This window comes from Brachyistius frenatus, unplaced genomic scaffold (assembly GCF_029030835.1).
Source record: "Brachyistius frenatus isolate BFR_SWC_R1_liver_20210118 unplaced genomic scaffold, ASM2903083v1 Contig_33, whole genome shotgun sequence".
Lineage (NCBI taxonomy): Eukaryota > Metazoa > Chordata > Actinopteri > Embiotocidae > Brachyistius > Brachyistius frenatus.
Genome location: NW_027210632.1, coordinates 3,710,070 through 3,730,117, shown reverse-complemented (window position 1 = coordinate 3,730,117; position 20,048 = coordinate 3,710,070). Strand labels below are relative to the sequence as shown.

The 20,048-nt window shown below is 45.0% G+C and overlaps 2 protein-coding genes across 3 annotated transcripts; one reads left to right on the top strand and one right to left on the bottom strand.

The window, feature by feature from the left end:
* Positions 1 to 2,238: 2,238 nt before the first annotated feature.
* Positions 2,239 to 4,599, bottom strand: klhl42 (kelch-like family, member 42). 2 transcript variants are annotated; one of them, XM_069700420.1, is made up of 3 exons: positions 3,411 to 4,599; positions 3,106 to 3,299; positions 2,239 to 3,002 (listed from the first exon to the last, which is right to left on the bottom strand). In XM_069700420.1, the coding sequence occupies exons 1-3, from the start codon at positions 4,172 to 4,174 to the stop codon at positions 2,539 to 2,541; spliced, it is 1,422 nt and encodes a 473-aa protein (XP_069556521.1). In that variant the 5' UTR covers positions 4,175 to 4,599; the 3' UTR covers positions 2,239 to 2,538. The 2 variants fall into 2 exon arrangements, with proteins under 2 accessions (XP_069556521.1, XP_069556520.1); XM_069700419.1 differs by having other exon boundaries at positions 3,106 to 4,599.
* Positions 4,600 to 7,140: 2,541 nt separating this feature from the next.
* On the top strand, positions 7,141 to 19,751 carry LOC138621981 (endosome/lysosome-associated apoptosis and autophagy regulator family member 2-like). The gene is made up of 22 exons (XM_069700421.1): positions 7,141 to 7,403; positions 10,514 to 10,634; positions 10,809 to 10,998; positions 11,103 to 11,250; positions 11,491 to 11,580; positions 11,743 to 11,848; positions 12,039 to 12,188; positions 12,930 to 13,018; positions 13,517 to 13,697; positions 14,430 to 14,558; positions 14,687 to 14,777; positions 15,083 to 15,185; positions 15,363 to 15,500; positions 15,663 to 15,935; positions 16,038 to 16,211; positions 16,443 to 16,632; positions 16,741 to 16,837; positions 16,918 to 17,019; positions 17,567 to 17,693; positions 17,774 to 17,952; positions 18,568 to 18,730; positions 19,323 to 19,751. The coding sequence occupies exons 1-22, from the start codon at positions 7,296 to 7,298 to the stop codon at positions 19,392 to 19,394; spliced, it is 3,021 nt and encodes a 1,006-aa protein (XP_069556522.1). The 5' UTR covers positions 7,141 to 7,295; the 3' UTR covers positions 19,395 to 19,751.
* Positions 19,752 to 20,048: the final 297 nt, after the last annotated feature.

Here is a 20,048-nt window from a genome sequence, read left to right as displayed (position 1 = left end):
CCTCCCTGCATTAAAAGAAGCCGATTTCTCCCATCCGCACCCCCCAGAAGCTATAAATACACACATCCAATCCGTGTTCGTGACCTCTGCTCGATGGCACCTTTTTTTTATTTTTTTTTATTATTATTATCACGGAGATGATTGGTCCTACAGGTGCCGAGGGTTTCATGAGATGCAGTAAAGTGTGATGGTTTCTCTGTCACGGCGTTTGATGAGCGGATTCCTGCAGGTTGCATGTTCAAATCTAAAGAAAAGAGTCCCTATAAATATATATGAGCTATATATATATAGCTCATATATATAGCTCAAGGACTCCCTATATATATATATATATATATGTATATATATATGTGTATATGTATATATATATATATATATAGGGAGTCCTTGTGAAGGTGAAGTGGAAAATGCTGTGGGCCTGCTGAGAGGTTAGTGTTTGGAAAGCATGTGCTGCCCCCTGCTGGTCGCATCCTCTGTGATTTCTTTAATTTTGCAACCTCACATGCATCTATTTTCAAATCTTTCCTAATTTATGGACCTTTATTCATTTTAGATGATGTTTTGCACCCATGTAGGTAAACTCAAAGCTCTACATGAGATGTCAGTTGTATTGAGATGGCAGTAAAAGGCACGTATGTGTCCTTAAATGACACCTAGGATATTGTAAATAGATGAGAAGCATGCAGGATGTGTGTGAAGTGTGAAAGAGACACAACGGCCTAAATCATGTATTTTTTTTTCTATATGAGAAAATAACGAGGGATTTCTTTTAATTTTTGCACCTCCGTGCAAAGCATGCTGGGAAGTATATGCAAATAAGATAAGTTATTCAAAATTAAAAAGAAAAAAAAAAGGTAATCACCAGCTGATAATTTCAGAGTCTGAGACCGAACAGCTTTGAATGGTTGTTCAAGCCGAAGAATATAAATTCCAGTGTTTACAGCGCTGCCCTGAGAGGTGGTGAGATAATTAGAAAACACGTGTGTGGATGAATCCTGAACTACCTGCATCATCGCTGGACATCACAAGAGGTAAATTGGAAATGATCCCGAGGTCTTTTTTGTGAACTTTTTCTGATGTGATTGGGAACTACAATTAAATATCACATAAATCCAATCCATAAGTACAGGAAGTTCATTTTAGATTAAATTTTAATGATTTAATCCTCCAGATTTTCTTCGTAAGCATCTCCAGCTCTTCCACAGACTCCCCAGGACTCCTCGACCTGAACCTAGATCGGTCGGCTCGTCTGTGACAACTTCTCCTTCTCCGGGACTCCCTCCGAGGTCACGGTGCCGCAGGTGTTTGGGTAAGATGTCACATCACGGATCATCAGTGTTAGAAACAACCGGTCCTCTCACCTGATTTGGGAAATTTTGATTTAAAAAAAAAAAAGGCCAAAACAAGCAACAACACCAAATAAACCAGTGCTGTGGAGGTAAATTTAAAGAGACAGGACACTCAAACAGACCCCCTGAACATCATCCTTTATTGTGATGACCTAAATTTCCAAACAAACACGTAGTGCAGAGAGAAGCTGAAATCCACCAAAATAGAACAGCATATACAAAAACCAAAAAAAAAAAGTGTTTCACCAACACTTCTAAGAGTTTCAGAAATTAATGTAACTTTCTTCAGACTGCACGTTGGTTTAATCAGGAACCGAAAAAGAACCTCAATTTTAAAAACTAAATCTGCTTTCGGCAGAGAGACAAAAAAAGTAAAACACAGCTGTTTTGGTCAGTTGCTGGCAATGTAACAAACTCCTGCTTTTTTGTGCTTTTCTTTTAAGATTTATTCCCACTTTTTCTTGTTAACTGAGGTTGCAGAAGGCACGTGTGCATCGTTCACTTTGTGGAATTGCGCTTTAAGCTTTGCTTTAGTGTGACTCTGAATACATACAACACATGAAGCTCCCTCTGAGCTCCTTCTCCCAAAACTACAACTTTTCACGGAACTTCGAGTTCCCACGAAGCTGGCAGTGTAAAACCAAAGCCATATTCACGATTATCTATATTTACAGTACATCGTCGAGTCAGGAAATGTGTTTCGGAGATATTTTAAGGTTTGTAGTGAATTTATGGATATAAAGATTTTACGCAGATGCCATATCTGGAGTGTAAACATCAGGATTATTGTGGCCCGTAGGTTGGAAAGCATGCTGCGTTCGTTAGCTTTTCTCGTGTGTTACCATGACAACAAGTCATTTATTATTAATTTAAAAAAAATTAAAAAAAATTTAAAAAGCCTGACTGCTGCACTGAATTTTTTTTTCTTCCAGAAAGCATAAAAGACACTTCTGACCATCTGGAGGGGGAATTTGATTTGAAAAGTTCCAAACAAAGATGGCCGGCGGGTGTTTTGCAGAACTTTTTTTTTTTCATCCAGATGGTCGGAAGAGTTCTTGAGGCGCGAGGGCAGCAGGTGATTATTTTCAGACTTTAATGCATTGTTTTTAATGTTTACACACGAGAGGCACAAACTGGGGCTTCACACGCACGCCGGGCCCCCCGTCGACGCTGCCTGGGCTCCACTCAGTCATAGCACGTTGGGCAGGTAAAGGGAGCACAGCAGCATGTTCTGTCCGAGAGCCGGGAAGCGCCTGAAGGCCTCCCAGGCGTCGGAGAAAATGTTGTACTTCAGGAAGACGCGGTGCTCCAGGCTGGTGGGCAGGCTGACGTCACGGCTCATGATGTAGATGCCGTCGTTGTGCAGCGTGCACGTCAGGTTCAGGCCCGACTTGGACGTGTTCTCCTTCAGCTGGACCCACTCGCCCGAGGTGACGTTGTAGGACTGCACCGTCAGCACGTCCTCCGTCTGGCTCGGGCGCCGCTGCTGCTGCTGCCGCCGGCCCGCCTCCAGCTCGTGGGTGTAGCCGCCCACCAGGTAGACGGTGTCCTCCACCGAGAGCATCTGCTGCTTGCGGATGTGCGCCGAACAGGTGCGGAACACCGCCCAGGTGTCCGAGGTGGGGCAGTAGCGGAGGACGCTCGTGTTCCTGTCTTGTCGGGCACAGAAATCAAACCACGTTAAACTCAAAGAAGAAACAGGTACAGATCTCCAAAACTCCCCCCCAAAAAAATCTTTGCCCTCCAGTGCACCCACCTCTTGCAGTGTATCCGCCCATGACGTAGATCATCCCCTGGCACTCGCAGGCCGAGAACTCAGCCAGCGGGTCGGGCATCGAGGACACGCAGGTCCACCAGTCCTGCTCGGGGCTGTAACACTCCACCGTGCCCAGACACTGGCCCCCGACCGCGTACAGCTTCCCCTGCGCCGCCAGCAGCTTGAAGTTGGACCTGCGCGAGAGAGGACGCACAGTGAGAGAGAGCAGCGACAAAACAAAAACAAACAAAAAAAAACACGCGAGTTGACCCGCGAGAGGACGCGCTGCTGCCGCTGCCGTTGACCTCTTCTGGTTGAGCGGGGCCACCTGGTTCCACTCGTTCCTGCAGGGGTTGTAGCAGTGCACCGCCGAGATCTCCTGACTCGTCATCCTGTATCCGCCCACGATGAACAGGTAGTTGTCGAGGACCGCCGACCCGTAGCCTCTGACGTTGATCATGTCTGGGGGCAGGTTGTTGGCGAGGGGCTTCCAGCGCTGCTCCACCTCTCCGTACCGCAGCATGGACCAGGGCTCGTCCTGGTCAGGCACGTCCAGGGACAGGCAGGTGAAGTCCCCGATGGCTACCAGGGTGGCGGTGCCCTTCATGCGCATGTCCCTCACCTGGTCCCTGACGGCGGAGGGCAGGCCGCTGAACTCGGGCCGCCTCAGCATGGGGTGGTAGTAGCAGCTCATGTACTTGAGGCAGGCCTTCCGCAGGTCGTGAGTCCCGTACACCTCGGAGAGGCTGCACAGCTCCACGCAGTTGTCCAGCCGGATCTCCGAGGTGAGCAGCTTGAGGATGGAGGTGACCTGCAGGAAGGACGCGGTCTCGATCAGGTCCTCCAGGGTCTCGTTGACCACCTGCACTTTGGAGGTGTTGATAAACTCCAGGACGAGCTCCAGGCCGGGCACGCTGAGCCCCTGCAGCTGCACCGAGTCCTCCGTGGACTCCCTCATCCCGGAGCTGTACAGCGCGCGGAAGTAGTCGCTCTTCTCTATCAGCTTCTTTTTGTTCACCTCGTAGATCTTGTCATCCATGACGATGGCAATAATCTGGTCAGATGACATGGTGAAGTTTTGTTGTTTATTTATTTTTAATTATTATTATTATTATTATTATTATTATTATTTTAGCTTTGCCTTTCCGTCAGCCTCCCGAGCGAGTCACCGTTTACATTTCCCCCGGCAAGGGAGCTCCGTGGCCGGTCTATATATGGTAACGTTCAGCCCATAAGATCGCTCCTCTTGTGGCCGGGGGGAGCTAACCAGTTAGCCGCAGAGGAGCTGCAGCAGCCGCCGCATGAACTAACCCAAAAGAGTCTTTTCCCCGCGTTGGCATTCCTCGACAGTCCGATAAAACGTGTCTCCGGTTTCTACAGATGTTTTCTAAATAGAGTCGTTTATTTATGACCTTGGCAGTAACATCTCCCATGGCATTTTATAAGCCTTTCGTGGGACGATGCCGAGCTGTCAAATTTTAACTGTTTTGATTCTGCACCTACGTCACATCCGGGTTTTTTTTTTCTTCGTGGATATTTATGTGTGTGTGTGTGTGTGAGCGCTGCTGCCACCTACCGATGAATTTACGAATAGCGGCCTCATCCGATTTGATTTAAACCAAAAAAAAACATGTACTGGTGTGTAAAAAGTATAAATATTTGTTTGTTTGTTTTTTTTATTCAAGTAATACAAGCAGTTTCACACCAAAACTATACTATATTACAAGTACAAGTTTCACATTTAAAAAGATACTTAACCAAAAGTAAGTATTGACACAGTCAAAGTAAGTAAAGTAAAAGCACTCATCATGCAAAGTATTGTATCTATACTTTCATTATTTACTGAGTAGTTCTAAAGTTTAGTATCTTTATATACTTTTTGTAATTTAATCTCTAACAATATCAACAAAAAATATATATATATATATATATTTCACATTTCCACCATTTAAGTTTCTTTAACCATATTTATACAAGGACAAAAGCCCTATAAACATTAAAAATAATAAAAATATAATAATAGGCACAACAGCAGAGAAAGAAAAATCATAAAATCCTTTGCAGAAGTTTTAATCTGACTGCATGCTGCTCAGTTACAGTTGTTTTTAAAAGCTCTGACTTTTCTTTGCAGAGGAAAACATAAAATACAGCATGAAATGGTTAAACATAAAAAGGAAGGTGTGGAAAGCATCAGTTTAAAGCCTGCACTGATTTTAGATCAGGAAAAGCAGTGGTTTCTCAACAATGCCCAATTTGAGCTCTGATTTTGTGATTCGTGGGTGAAAAGGTGTTTACATTATTTAAGTTTTATGTTTAAAAAAAAAAACACACATTTTGGATCATTTTTAATGCTTTTGAAAGTCGAACTAAACTTTCACGCAGATTTGGCTCATTTCTCGACACCTTTGACCTGTAAATGTGTACAAGGAAATAATAAGGTATGCATCAAATGATACGGGTAAACAGGTATGTGACCATCTCCTGGCTCACAGAGAGATCACTGTTTAAAACCAGTTGGGCTGTAAACATTTCTGCATTCTTTCCTCTTCACGCCCTCAAAGAAATATGAGACATATGAAGGAAATGCAGTTCTGGATAAAATTGATAAGTGTCTTTGTGATGTAATGAACGAACTCCGGATGTGATGAGCTCTGTTTTTCTCCTCTGCAGTCTCCCGTGGACGTAACATACATGTGATAAGGTTTTAATCCATCTGAGAAGAGGGAGAGGAGATTATATCGTGTCAGATATGTCGCACATATCCTCGCACTGATTTTTTTTTTCACTTTTACTGTTTTAAATCAACTTGTTGCTGCACCGAGGACTCAGTCAGTCAGTAAAAGAGTTGGAGAAATATTCTGCTAGTGTTCACTGGTTTGGCATCTCTTGGAGAATAATCTTTAATTTTGAAGATTGTAATCAATAAATAAAGACAAGAGGTTTTAGAAAAAATTCCACCATTTTTTTATTTAACTTCTAAACCTCAAACTGAAATAACATAAATCAGGAAACATTCACTATAAATTGGTGTAGAGAGCTTCATAGTGGATGTAAGAGCTCTTGTTTAATGGGATGAAACATGATTTACATTTTCAATTTAAACATGATATTTTACTTGTGACCGCACACCGCTGGTTTTTGTGTCATTCATTTCAAATAAGATCAGCTGCTATGTTGTCCATCTCCACCTGTCAATCAAGATAACGTGCGTTATCACCCTCGTGGCGTCACTGTGACGGTTTAGCACCGAGAGAAGTCAATTTACAGAGAATGAACCAGACTGGGACCGGAAGCAGTGCTTTCAAAATAAAAGCATAGAGCTATTTTTCAAAATTTGATATAGTTATCGAGTGATGGTCTTTTAATTAAAATGTTGACAGTCAGCTGTAATTGCTGTCAATCAGTAAGTTATGTTTTTTACAATGAAAAACATCAGAATATTATTTTAATGTTAAATTTATGATTTTCTTTTTCATTTTTTTTAGAATCGTGGACTGTTTTTAAGAAAACAGCCCGCCCCCTGCGTCTCTCTCCTTGTTTTGTACATCGTTTTAAAGTCAGTTTGTGTCTTATTGTGGTAATGTTTGCAGTTATCCTGCATCTCGTACTGGTCATTTTATGCTGCACTGGTTTCAATTCATTGGTTTCAGTCACTTCAAATCTCTTTGCAGACGTTTTTAAACAATAGTCTTTTTGTTTGCTGTCCTTCTGTGTGTCTTATCAGTCCTTCGCTCCTAGTTTGAGGTGGTTTTATTATGATCTCCTTTTGGTCAAATTTTCCATTATGACCTATTTAAATCTCTTTCAGGTTCTTTTGCTTCTCTTTGCATCTCAGTTTGCTTCTTTTTTTTTCATTTTGGATTTGATTTGCATCTTTCAGTGTCATTCTGCTGCAGTTTGTGATCGTTTCCAGTCTGCGTCATTGCTTTGCTTCTCTTTGTGATCGACCCCCTCCAACACCAATTCTGGCAGGGTAGTTTTAATTTGAAAAGCCGGGACCGGAAGTGTCTTCGTTAGACTGCGGTGGTGACAGCGGTTGCGGGTGGAAGAGGGGGAGGAGGGGGTGAGACAGGCTGGCAGGCAGGCGCGTCAATAACAGGGACCCCCGTACAGGCGCTTCACCGCTCGGCCTGTTTCACGTTCGTGGCTCCGGGCAGCGGACAGCCGGCTGCTGGTGATCCGAGCCGAGGATGAGGGAGCAGGTGCGGGTCTCCTGGTTCACCCGTTGCCTTTTACTCTTCATCACCGCTCACACATCATCGGCGTCGGCCGACGGAGACTTGCGGCCGTGCGATAAGGTGAGCGTCTTTACTATTTATTACCATCATTACTATCAATACCTCCTAATATCCTAAAAGCCACTTCAAACGTGCAGTGTGGTCGATGTTGCTTTTAAAAAAAACACCCCCAAAAAAAACACCAAAAATCGGGGTCTTTTTAAACGGAGGGGGGGTATTTGTTGTTGTTGTTGTTGTTATTGTTTATCGTCTATTTTAAATGCGACAACAAGTAAACAAAATGGACATGCGTGCAGGAATTAAACATCCAGATGAGGCTCCTTCCGTGCGCACGAAGGAGAACGCGGTTCACCGCAAGTCGTTTACCGGCTTCGCAGTTTTCTCAGCGGGGTCTGGATCTACGCGATCGGCTTAAAACGCGGTTCTTAACGAGATGAAGCCCGTCCGCTGGCCTCCATCCCGCCTCTGAGCGGCCTCTCGCCGGTTAACGCGGCCCGGGATTACCCGCCGAGGAGGAGGGGAGGAGGAGGAGGAGAGAACCGGGCGCTGCTGTCTCCCTGGATGGATCTCAAACTGGCGGGGCAGGAAATCACAGCAGCTTAAATTGCATTTAAAAAAATAAAAAAAAAAGACTTATTTTTTGTGCACTAGATGGATTTTGAGAGCGATTAGATGTTTCTTGTTTTGTTTTTTTTACTAAGCTAAGAGGCTAAAAATACCTTTTGAAGATGCAAACTGCTGCATAATTACAGTTAATAAAATTAAATAAACGTTTTTTTTACAGATAAGACAATGTGTAACTTAACATTTCATTAAAGGCTAAATTAATTCTCGAAGGCATCAAAACTATTCTAAATACTGTCTCTCTAGTTACCTTTATTGTTTACTTTATTGTACATAACTTAAAGATAAGTTTCTTGTTTTATTATGGATTTAAAAAATAAAATAATTGACCGGATTTATATAACATCTGTTTCCTGCTGATTGTAGTTTTACCCTTAATGAACAGACACAGCGATTAAACAATTAATTAATGAATTAATAAAAAACACGCCCTGCATGAAGGAGTTATCAATATTTACATGAAGTGAAATTCAGCTTTATTATCACGGTTAAATGAAACACACTGCAGCATTAAGGCAGATGGTGTAAAACAGAGTAAACTAAACAAACAATAGTCTAACGGGAACTGATGTATACAAAAAGTACAAAACGACACGAAACAGAGCATGAATTTTGTCAATTTCTTTGGACGTTTTAGGAGAGGTTGGTTTTTTTTTTGGGGCCTTCAGTAAATAATATCGTTCGTTATTTGCGTCAAACCAGAAAGATTAATGTCCATCTTTCATGTCCGGGTCCCGTCCAAATCCTAAAAACCGTCACTTCTGCAGTTTCCTGACTCGGGAGGACGGCTCGTTGTGGCGCTGAATTTTATCCCCTGTCCCCCCTCTTCCTCTCTTCTTCCCATCAGTCTCCATGACAACCAGCGTGAGTCACCCGGGAGACCAGCGAAGCACATTAGCCCGTGTCCTTTTTATCAATCTCATCCCCTTCCCCCCTGCCCCCCCGCCCCCACCCCTCTGTCAACACATTAGCCTTTCGTGTTGACACACACACACACACACACACACACACACACACACACACACACACACACACACACACACACACACACACACACACACACAGACAGCAGGTGAATGCCAGCGCAGGTTGTTACGTGGCAAATAAACAGATTGTATGTTCGTATGCGGCGCAGTGATTGTCAGGCTTATCTTTACTGCACACACACACACACACACACACACACACACACACACACACACACACACACACACACACACACACACACACACACACACACACACACACACACACAGCCTGCGTCCAAGAAGCATCTCTGTCGGTGTCACTGCTTCACATGGGAGGTCAGTCCAGTAGATCCAGTTTAATTAGCTTGTGACCGGCTGAACAGCAGGTTCGGGGGAGGAGACAGAGGATCTGCCAGAGACGAGCTTTGGACTCAAATGAAGTTGAATTAAAAGTACAAAGCGTTTCCCTACTTATGGGTTTGTGTTGTGCAGCTTATTATTATTTCCGATTACTGATGAATTTCCGGAATGCTTTTTTTTCTTTTCATGTTTGATATTGGAAATAGTCCAAAAAAAATGCCCAGCGGCGTTTCTTAAACATAAAGATATAACATTTATTATCATAGAAGACAAAGACAAGTGGCAAATCCTCATGATTAGCAACAGCAAAACCTCAACGCCTGCACAAAATGGAGCTTAATAATCCACATTTATTTATTTTGTACTAAACACATTGAATGGAGGATTTTTCTAAAATGCAAATATTTTGAAAAGTCATCAAAGCGAAGGAGAAATAAGATATGAGGCGATACGATGTGCAATATAGTAGAAAAATAAGTAATCCAAGCAAACATGGTCCAAAGCAGCTGGGGGGAATCAAATCTGGTGAATTCAGTTTATTAAATTAAAAATAATCCAATAAAACAACTCTGAACATACTTTAGCCGTAGACGGCGTCGTGTTTCTGTTGAAGGTTAAAAGCTTTTATTATTAGTTGTTTCTGACAAAATAGTGAATGACCGTTCGAGGGAGGTCACAGCGTGATGTCACAACCAGCAGCAGCTCTGGGAAAAAAAGATGATGGTCCTAATGGACCATTAGTGGTCCAGCAGTTGGTTGCCATGGAGATCGGGGTCAGCCACCGCTTTTACCCTTGAAAAACCCGACCGGCTTTTGTTTCACGCGGAGTCACGCAGCATCGTGCTCTTAACGGCGGGACATTTCGGGGACACGGTATTGTTTTGTGGTAAAGATGCAAATACAGCGTTGTCAGTTAAAATTTAAAATCACACGTAGTGTTGTGCGTTTGTTCGAATTTTGTAAATATTTACGGAGCGTTTCTGTGTTTTGTTATTTCATTATGGAAAGCGGGATTATCACGCTGTATCCTCAGTCGACGGGCTTCATCCTGTGGGAGTGACGACTGTCTGAACACAGCTTTGTGTGTGTGTGTGTGTGTGTGTGTGTGTGTGTGTGTGTGTGTGTGTGTGTGTGTGTGTGTGTGTGTGTGTGTGTGTGTGTGTGTGTGTGTGTGTGTGTGTGTGTGTGTGTGTGTGTGTGTGTGTGTGTGTTCTGCAGACACACTACTACTACCAGTACACGGAGTGTGACAGCACCGGGTCCCGATGGCGGGTCGCCATCCCCCGCAGTCCAGGTTCCTGCTCAGGCCTGCCGCCTCCCACCAGAGGAACCGACTGCTGTGAGTTACAGGCCGAGTGTGTTCATACCCGCTGTGTGTGTGTGTGTGTGTGTGTGTGTGTGTGTGTGTGTGTGTGTGTGTGTGTGTGTGTGTGTGTGTGTGTGTGTGTGTGTGTGTTCACGTGCCAACGATGACCTCTCTCTCTCTCTCTCTCTCTCTCTCTCTCTCCTTCAGCTTTCTCCTGTCCGGCGGGGAAGTTTCTGGAGATGTCCACGCAGCATTGCACGCCGTGCGCGGCCGGTTCTTACTCTCTGGGCAGCGGCCTCCGCTTCGACCAATGGGACGCCGTCCCCGCAGGTTTCAGCAGCCTGGCCAGCTTCCTCGACCCCGGGCCGACCGTAGAGGACATCCAGGCCTGCAACAGGTGACACGGACAACACCGAAGCACTGCGGACGTATTAAAACTCCACTACATAACCCAACTTGAAGTACACTTATCGCGGTGTTTTTTTTTTGTCGTGGTTGCAGCTCCTCGTGGACGCCGCAGGGCGTGTACCTGGAGTCCAACCGCGACGAGTGCACGGTGTCTCTGGTCTACGCCGTCCATCTGGAGAAGCTGGGATCCGTGTCCTTCACCTACCAGTACCCCGACAACAACATCTTCTTTGAGTTCTACGTAAGCACCGATGATGTTGCTCTGATGGTTCAGTATATCTGGATGTGCCTCTTTGCACTCTGTAAATATGGTTTTATTTCCTGCGATTCTGGTGCTTAAACACATTCCTGTGTACCTGTTAGCTTTTATCCAAACACTTTAGATGCGCATCTAAACTGGTTGAACGGCATGTTTCTGTTGAGGCACAGCAGCTCTTTTATCGTGTCCTCATAATGACCTCCGGCGTGAACATGTGCTCAGGTCCAGAACGAGCAGTGCCAGGAAATGGCCCAGACCGACGACCAGAAGTGGATAAAAGTCACCAGCAACGGAGAGTGGAACACACACACAGTGAGTCTACGGTGCGGCCTCTGCACGCGTGTGTGTGTGTGTGTGTGTGTGTGTGTGTGTGTGTGTGTGTGTGTGTGTGTGTGTGTGTGCGTGTGCGTGCGCGTGGTGGTGCACTATTGTGAGTTGTGTGTACATCACTGTGTGTGTGTATCTGTGTTTCAGGTGAGCCTGAAGTCCGGTACGAACATCCTGTACTGGAGAACCACCGGGATCCTGGTGGGAGGGAAGATGGTCAAACCGGTGCTGCTCAAGAACATCCAGATCGAAGGTACCGCACTTCAAACGCACAACGAGACACGCGAGGACTGAACTGTGCTGCTGTTACGTTCGAAAAGGGCGTTTTAGGTTTGAAGAAATCAGAAAAAGAAAAGTACTGGACTTCTACCAATTCAGATTACTTTTGTGTGTGTGTGTGTGTGTTGTTGTTGTTGTTGTTGTTGTTGTCACTATTCGTCCAGGTGTCGCCTACACGTCGGAGTGCTTTCCGTGCCGGCCCGGTTGGTTCAGCCCGACCGCCGGCTCCTCGTCCTGCCAGCCGTGTCCCAGCAACACGTTCTCCGTGAAGGGGGCGTCTTCCTGCACGTCGTGCCCCGAACACCTCTACTCACGTACGTACGCAGGACGTCCCGGCGCCACGGAGACGCCATGGAGACCAGTCAGATTATCAGATTGTAACCGGGTGATTGTGCGACGTAGAAGTAGCTGCCCGCTTACTCGCTAACGTTCTTCTATTTGGTTCTATTGGCTGCTTATAGTTAGAAACAACAAAGAAAAATGCAGGTAAACAACGTTACTGATGTTCACCAAGACAGAAATCCTGCCTGACTATTAAGGGATTTCTTTAGGCTAATGTCATGCAAATATTTGAGAATAAAATGGGCGGAAATTAGGTTCAAATCCCTTAAATGTTTTGTTATTGTCAGTTGTGATAGATATTTACATAAGCAGGGAATTTTACAGGTAGAATGAGCAATTAATTCAAGACACATAAAGACCATTTTCAACGATAAACATCACTGAAATCATTAAAGATAACTAAACAACAAGTTTTACAAATCAGTCAGGATCTACGAAAAATTACTTTTGTTATATTTTACAAATAAGAAGATGAAAATAATTCAAACGAAACTAATTTAGCCTCAAGATCCGTCAGAATTCTGTTCTTACTGGTAACGAACTGAAACCAAGACGAGTAAACTGGATTCAGATTTGCACAATCTGCATATAAACAATAACAGGTTGTGTTTAAGCGCTGGAATAAATGGAGCAGATTGACAATTTAAACCGTGTGTGTGTGCGTGTGCGTGTGCGTGTGTCGCGTCTCATCGTGCTTCTCTCTCCTCTCGCAGATGAAGGATGGGCCGAATGTAAAGTGAGGCCGCCGTGTTCAGAGAAGGACTTCTTCCAGATCCACACGGCCTGCGACAGCGACGGGAAGGTCAGCCGAGTCCCCGTTTCATGTTTCACAGAACACACACTTTTTTTTTTTTTTTTTTTTACCTCCACAAGGACACACACACACACACACACACACACACACACACACACACACACACACACACACACACACACACACACACACACACACACACACACACACACACACACACACACACACACACACAGGACGTCACCCTTCACACGGATCATAATGTTCGCCGGCTCTTTCAGGATAAGGTATCAGAAACAGTAGGAAGGGAAGCGGTGAAGAGCTTCGTGGACACTTTGCACGTCATTCGACCCGTCGTCTGTCCGCTGGCAGTCACGCGTGACCTTGGCGGGTTTTGAGTGACGTGTCTAAATGTGCTGAGTAAGAGTGACGACCGACAGGAAACAAAAGAATGAACTCGTCTCTCAGTTGTTGATGCTGATGTTTGTGTTGTTTTGCTCCCCCCCCTTCCCTCCCACCTTTATTAACAATAAACCTGTGTTACAGACGCAGGTGCTGCATCGGTGGGTGGAGCCAAAGATCTGCGTGGAGAACGTGACGGGGGCGGCGGAGCTGCCGCCGACGGGGCGGAGGGAGCCGTGCCCGCCCTGCAACCCGGGCTACTACAACAGCAACGGCAACACCTGCCTGCCCTGCCCACCTGGAACACACTCCAACGGCACCCACAGTGAGTCTGCCTGTCCGCACCTGTCCGCACCTGTCCGCTGCTGTTACCGCGGCAACCAGCTCAGAGCTCTGAATCTGCGGTTTTTCTTTTTCTTTCATTGTTGCTTCCCGTTCAGGCAGTTTGACAAATGAAGTTAGTTGCCCCTTTATCATATGTTATTTTATGGATAAACAACTAAATTGTGTTTTTAATTTTTAAATATATGTATATATATTTAAAAATATATATATACAAATTTACAAAGCAGTAGGAAAACAGAATCAAACACCTACTTGGATATATTTTGTGTATATTGTTGGTGCACACGTACATATTTTATCCATTGTAATAGGCAAAAAAAAACATCACATCAAATATAACAAAAGTAAACAATCTTTGCGTTTGAGAACCTGGAACCGAAAAATATCCACACAAAGGAATGATTCATTATCAAAATAAAAGCGTATTAACTTTCTGTCAATAATCTCTCGCACTTGAAATCCCTCTTTATTCTCTCCTGGAAGTCCCCACTTCCTTTTACACTCCCTCGCACTGTCAACAGTTGCGGCTCAGAAAGCCTCTCCATCTGGTCCCATAATGATCGGTATGAATGACATTTGTTTGAGATCAACCCAACCGGATGATCCGCAGCTGAAAGCTGGCTTCTTGTGCAAACAGCCGCGTTGGTAAATGAACGTTGTCGTCTCTAAATGATTTTTTTTTTTTTTTCTGTTTTCTTTGCGTGCGTGCCAGCGTGCGTCGAGTGCCCCGCAGGAACAGAATCGGTCCGCGGCTACGAGTACAAATGGTGGAACGTGCTGCCCTCCAACATGAAGACTTCCTGCTTCAACGTGGGCAACTCCAAATGCGACAGCATGAACGGTGAGCACGAAGGAGACGATCTCCGATCCGGTCGTTATGAAATGTGACGGATTTCGTTTTAATGGTGTCTCCGCACTGAATATAGAAATAATAATAATCAATAGTGTGTTAATATGTGTGTTCGTCAGGATGGGAGGTGGCGGGGGACCACGTCCGCAGCGGAGCGGGCAGCTCGGACAACGACTACCTCATCCTCAGCTTGCACGTTCCCGGCTTCAAGTGAGTCCGTGAGCCAGCGAGGCGACCGCCCGGGAAGATCTGCTTGTTTTCAGCGAGATTTAAATTTCAAATTTAGACACAACAGAAAGAGGAAAATCAAATCCTGTCAGCATCTCTGAGCCGTCTCAGCAACAGTATTTTGTAGGAAGTAGTTTGCGTGTGCGATGGTGTTCAGAGGACTAAATCTCTGCCTGTGTGTGTGTGTGTGTGTGTGTGTGTGTGTGTGTGTGTGTGTGTGTGTGTGTGTGTGTGTGTGTGTGTGTGTGTGTGTGTGTGTGTGTGTGTGTGTGTGTTTTGCGTGGCAGAGTCCCAGCGTCGCTCGCAGGGATGACTGGCGGCGAGTTTGGCCAGATAACCTTTGTGTTCGAGACCATCTGCTCGGCCGACTGCGAGCTCTACTTCATGATGGTGTGTGTTTGTTCTCAGCAGAAGGTAGTAATTAGGTGACGCAGCTCCCCAGCGAGGCGGAGCGGTCGCGTTGCTGCAGCTCATTACAGCGTTACCGCATATTTACCGTTCGGCATGACGACCCGTGTGTGTGTGTGTGTGTGTGTTTGTCCTCCACCCCCCGTCCTCCGCCTGCAGGACGTGAACAGGAAGACCACCACGGTGGTGGAGTCGTGGGAGGGCAGTAAGGGGAAGCAGTCGTACTCACACAGCATGACTAGGGACGCCTCCGTCATGTACACGTGGGCCTTCCAGAGGACCAACCACGCCGTCGACGTGAGTGAACAACACAGAAATGTTCCTTTAGTCCCTTTTCAAAGGACGCTGTGACCTCTTCACCATCGGTGCTCGGGCCCTAATTCATATGAGCTGCGTTGTTGAAGGATAAAAGCCCTGCAGCAAACTATGGAAGTGAAATGATCTCGGTTTCGTCCGCAGGTGCGTCGGTACGTCGGTGACATGGTGAAGCTCTACTCCATCACTGTGACCAACGCCCTGGACGGCGTGGCGTCGGCGTGCCGGGCCTGCGCTCTGGTACCCCAGAACTCCCAGCGGGCCAGCTCCTCCTGCGTCCCCTGCCCCGCCGGCTTCTACATCGACAGGGAGACCAACCGGTGCCGGGAGTGCCCCCCCAACACACACCTGTCCGGGCGACACACCTTCGGCCAGGACACGTGTGTCGCGTGTGGACCAGGAAGTATCAGCAACAAGGTGGAGAGACCCGCTGTTGACTTCAAAAACCCGCCTCATTCTTTATGAGTCGTTGTTGTCACGGAAACAACAATAATTTCCAGGTGTTTCCTTCTCTTTCAGGAACACTCCCGCTGCTACAGCGACTGCTCCTTCACCCACACTGAGAACAACCGCACGCTGACCTTTGACCTCAGCCCGCTGAGCGACGCGGCCTCGCTGACCATCGGGCCGAGCTTCACCTCCAAAGGCACAAAGTACCTCCACCTGTTCAACATCAGCCTGTGTGGCCACGAGGTAACTGAATTTTAATGTTGGATTCCTTCTTTATTTTTTAACGTGTTATATGTACATTATATTATTTATTTACCCTCCTGACGTCGTGGCAAATTATCTTGTTTTGAAGATCCCGCAGTGGAAAACAAATCAGTTTTTAGTTGTTGTTTTTTTTTACACCTGGTGTGAAATAGCCGTCGTAACTATAGCAACGGACAGACTGATTTTCATGCTGTGTGCGCGTCCTCTCAGGGGAGGAGAGCCGCCGTCTGCACCGATAACGTCACCGACGTGTCCAGCAAAGACGACCAGACCGAGGCGACTCAGTTCGTCAACTCGGTGGACAGCTTCATCTGCCAATCAACCATCATCCCAGCAGATGGGCGGGGCTTCAGGATGGCCATTTCCTCCCAGTCCATCAGCCTCGCTGACACGTTCATCGGTGTGACACTCATTAAATGTTAATATAATAATAATAATAATAATAATGATCTGTGATTAACAGCCAGTTAAAACTGCTTCGACGTGTCTGTCCTTGTTTTTTTTTGAGGAGCGACGGTCGACTCTGTTTTCAACGGCGTAAACGCCAAACCGGATCTGTTCCCGGAAAACTCGCAGGACGTTCCCGACATCAACTTCTTCTACAGGTACAGAACGAAAGACGGAGGCGGTGTTGGCATGTTTTTGTTGTGTTTTAAGTCCTGACTGCGCTTTTGTTTTCCTTCAGGTCGACGCAGGCGACGGCTTCATGCGACCAGGGGCGGAGCTCCGTCATCACCGTTCGCTGTAACCCGCAGAAGTCGGAGCGAGGGGAGCTCTCGGTGCCCGGGTACGTGAGTCAGGATGGGATCGTTTTATAATCCGAAGTTTCATTTTTAATACTTTGGCTAGTTCGGCTGAATTTAGGGCCGCAACTAATGATCCCTTTTGATTATCTGCCAGATATTTTCTGTTTTAAAAATGTAGTTTTTTAAAACACCAAAAAAAGCTCCATTTTGTTATGTGTTTTCTTAGATTTGATTTTGTTGAATTGTCTATAAAATATATATACACAGCTGTCACAATAGAAAAAAAGAGACAAACAGTTGTGAAGTTGCTGAAACTGAAAAAAAAAACCTGATTTATCGTTGCAGCTATTTCTGTGTTTTGCTTGCAGACTTTAGACGATCACAAATCGCATGTTTACGGATTTCATATCCAAATGTGTCACATATTAGATCATGTAAGACAATGAAAAAAAACTCTGTGACTTACCTGTGTGTGTGTGTGTGTGTGTGTGTGTGTGTGTGTGTGTGTGTGTGTGTGTGTGTGTGTGTGTGTGTGTGTGTGTGTGTGTGTGTGTGTGTGTGTGTGCGTGTGTGCGTGCGCACGCGCAGCTCCTGTCCTGCAGGAACATGCAACGGATGCACGTTTCACTTCCTGTGGGAGAGCGCCGCCGCCTGTCCGCGCTGCACCGAGGACGACTACCACCGGATCGAGGGCGCGTGTCGGGGAGGCGTTCAGGTAACGCAGGAAACACCTCGAATCTGCTGCTGCTTCGTGTTCAGACGAATCATTTCTGAAACACCCTCCATCTCAAACAGGAAACCCTTTACGTGTGGAATGAGCCCAAGTTGTGCACCAAAGGTCTGTCGCTGCCTTCTCGGAGCTCCGCCCCCTGCGACGACATCGCGCTGTGGCTGAAGGTCGGGGTCGGAGGCGGCACCTTCATGGCCGTGCTGCTCATCTCCCTCACCTGCTATTTCTGGAAGAAGAACAAGAGGTGAGGATGCAACCGGACCGACGTCACAGTGAAGTGTCGTTCAAAGGTGAAGATGTCGGCGTCTGTTTTTCAGCGGCAGCGAAGGATCCGATTCTTTTGGGGTCTGAAGGAAGTGAAGGCGGAGTCAGCCATGAAAGCGCGTTGTTGACAGTTTAAGAAAAAAAAAAAAAAAAGTCAGATGATTTGGTGGGAATAGATTTAATATTATGAGATTATGGTTACAAATTTAGGAGAACAAGTTATTGATTATTACTAACATTGCAAAAATAACTTTTATATAGATATTTGATATTTCAAGAACAAAACGTTTTGTAAAATTTTGATATTTTGAAGGGAAAAAAAGCTAATTTTTCTAGAATTAATTTTTTTTTTAAAGATTTGTTTTCTCTTGTGGGGAATTGTTGTTTTTTTTTACTCAATTGTAGAAAACAATTTAATAGTTAGCAATTACTGACAAAAAATCCGTCAATATTTTACAAAACAAAATGTTGTAATAATACAAAGCTTTTGACGTATGAATTAAAAAAAAACTGGACGTGACAGTTGAGCTGAGTGAAATATCCGGCTGAACGCTGTCTGCTGTTAAAGATGTGACTTAATCCCCCTGTGGTCCAGGCTGGAGTACAAGTACTCCCGTCTGGTGATGACCGCCAACAAGGAGTGTGAGCTGCCAGCTGCAGACAGCTGTGCCCTGGTGGAGGGGGAGGAGCCTGACGATGATGTGGTCTACACCCAGAAACCGTCACTGCTGGGGAAACTCCGGGCCATCGCCAAAAAGGTGTGGGTACGCGTTATCGAGCAAAGTGTTACTTCATGTGTTCACTTTCACTCAGATTTAAAGTGTACGGTTGAGTTTTTAATCCTGTTTATTAAGTCCGACTTCACTTAGTCTCAGCTTCAGTCAGGCCTCCAGTTTTCTTCTCTACGACAAGTACGCACAAAACAAAAATAGTTGTCGTGAAACTAATTCAGTCACATTTTTGGAGGGGTTTGGTTCAGTGAGTGGTTTTAACCATTAAAAATTGGAGTTTGATGGTGTATTAAAAATACATATTGAAAATACATCAAATTCCCGTGCAACTAAATGCTCAGACAAGAGGGAGTAAAATTGTGAATAATTTTAATTATTCAAATGAAACCATGTTAGAAGTTTAAAGGGAAAATCACCACTGATTTAATCTTTAAAAATGTTTTTTACATGTGTGACGTCTTCTGTGCTGACCTTAATTACAGATTTCTTTCATTTCTTTAAAGAAAATTAAAAAAAAATTGGTGTAATTAATGAAAGAAATTCCTGGTCAATATATATATATTTTTTTGCAGTATTATCCCTCTTTAACCTATTTGCGTGTGATGTGTGGGTTCCTCAGCACGAGGGTGGAGAGAGCAGCGAGTCGGTGCAGCTGAACTCCTCCCACGCTGATCGATGGGTCCTGGGATAAAGAGAGGCAGAGAGGTAAATAGAGGAGGAACAGTCTGTCAGTGATTGTGTCACTGTCTGCCTCCCTATGACTCCCCCCTCCCTCCCGCCCTCACTGTGGGACAGGGTGGGCTGCCGCTACATACCCAGTTTGGGGACAATCTGGACACTGACTTTTACTCCTGGAACCCTGGAATCCACAGGAAACACACTCTTCCTTTAATACCACGGATCCTCAAAGGCAACAGCTGAAAGACCAACATGCTTTTAATGTTTTTTGTATATTTTGTATTTTTTTTGGTGGTATTTTCTGTTCAGTGTCACGTGTTAATATTAATGTTACAATGATGAAACCTTTATTAAAGTCCTGTTCAGCTTTGGGGTTTTCGGTGTGGATGTTTGGATTTCATTTACAAGGTGTTAACATTTTTATATAGTGCTGTTGTAGCTGGTCAAAGTCTAGTTTGAACTCATTTATTTATTCCAAAGGGTCACCGGATAAATCTCGGGTCGTCGTGAGATTATGAAGAAGAAAGGAAAGAGAAAAAAAATTATTCTGATAAACAAATATATGTTGGATTTTTCAGATTAGTTTCTCTAATGTTGGATTTTTTTTTTTTTGCATAAAATTGTAAATAATTTTAATTATTAAAATGAAACCATGTTAGAAGTTTAA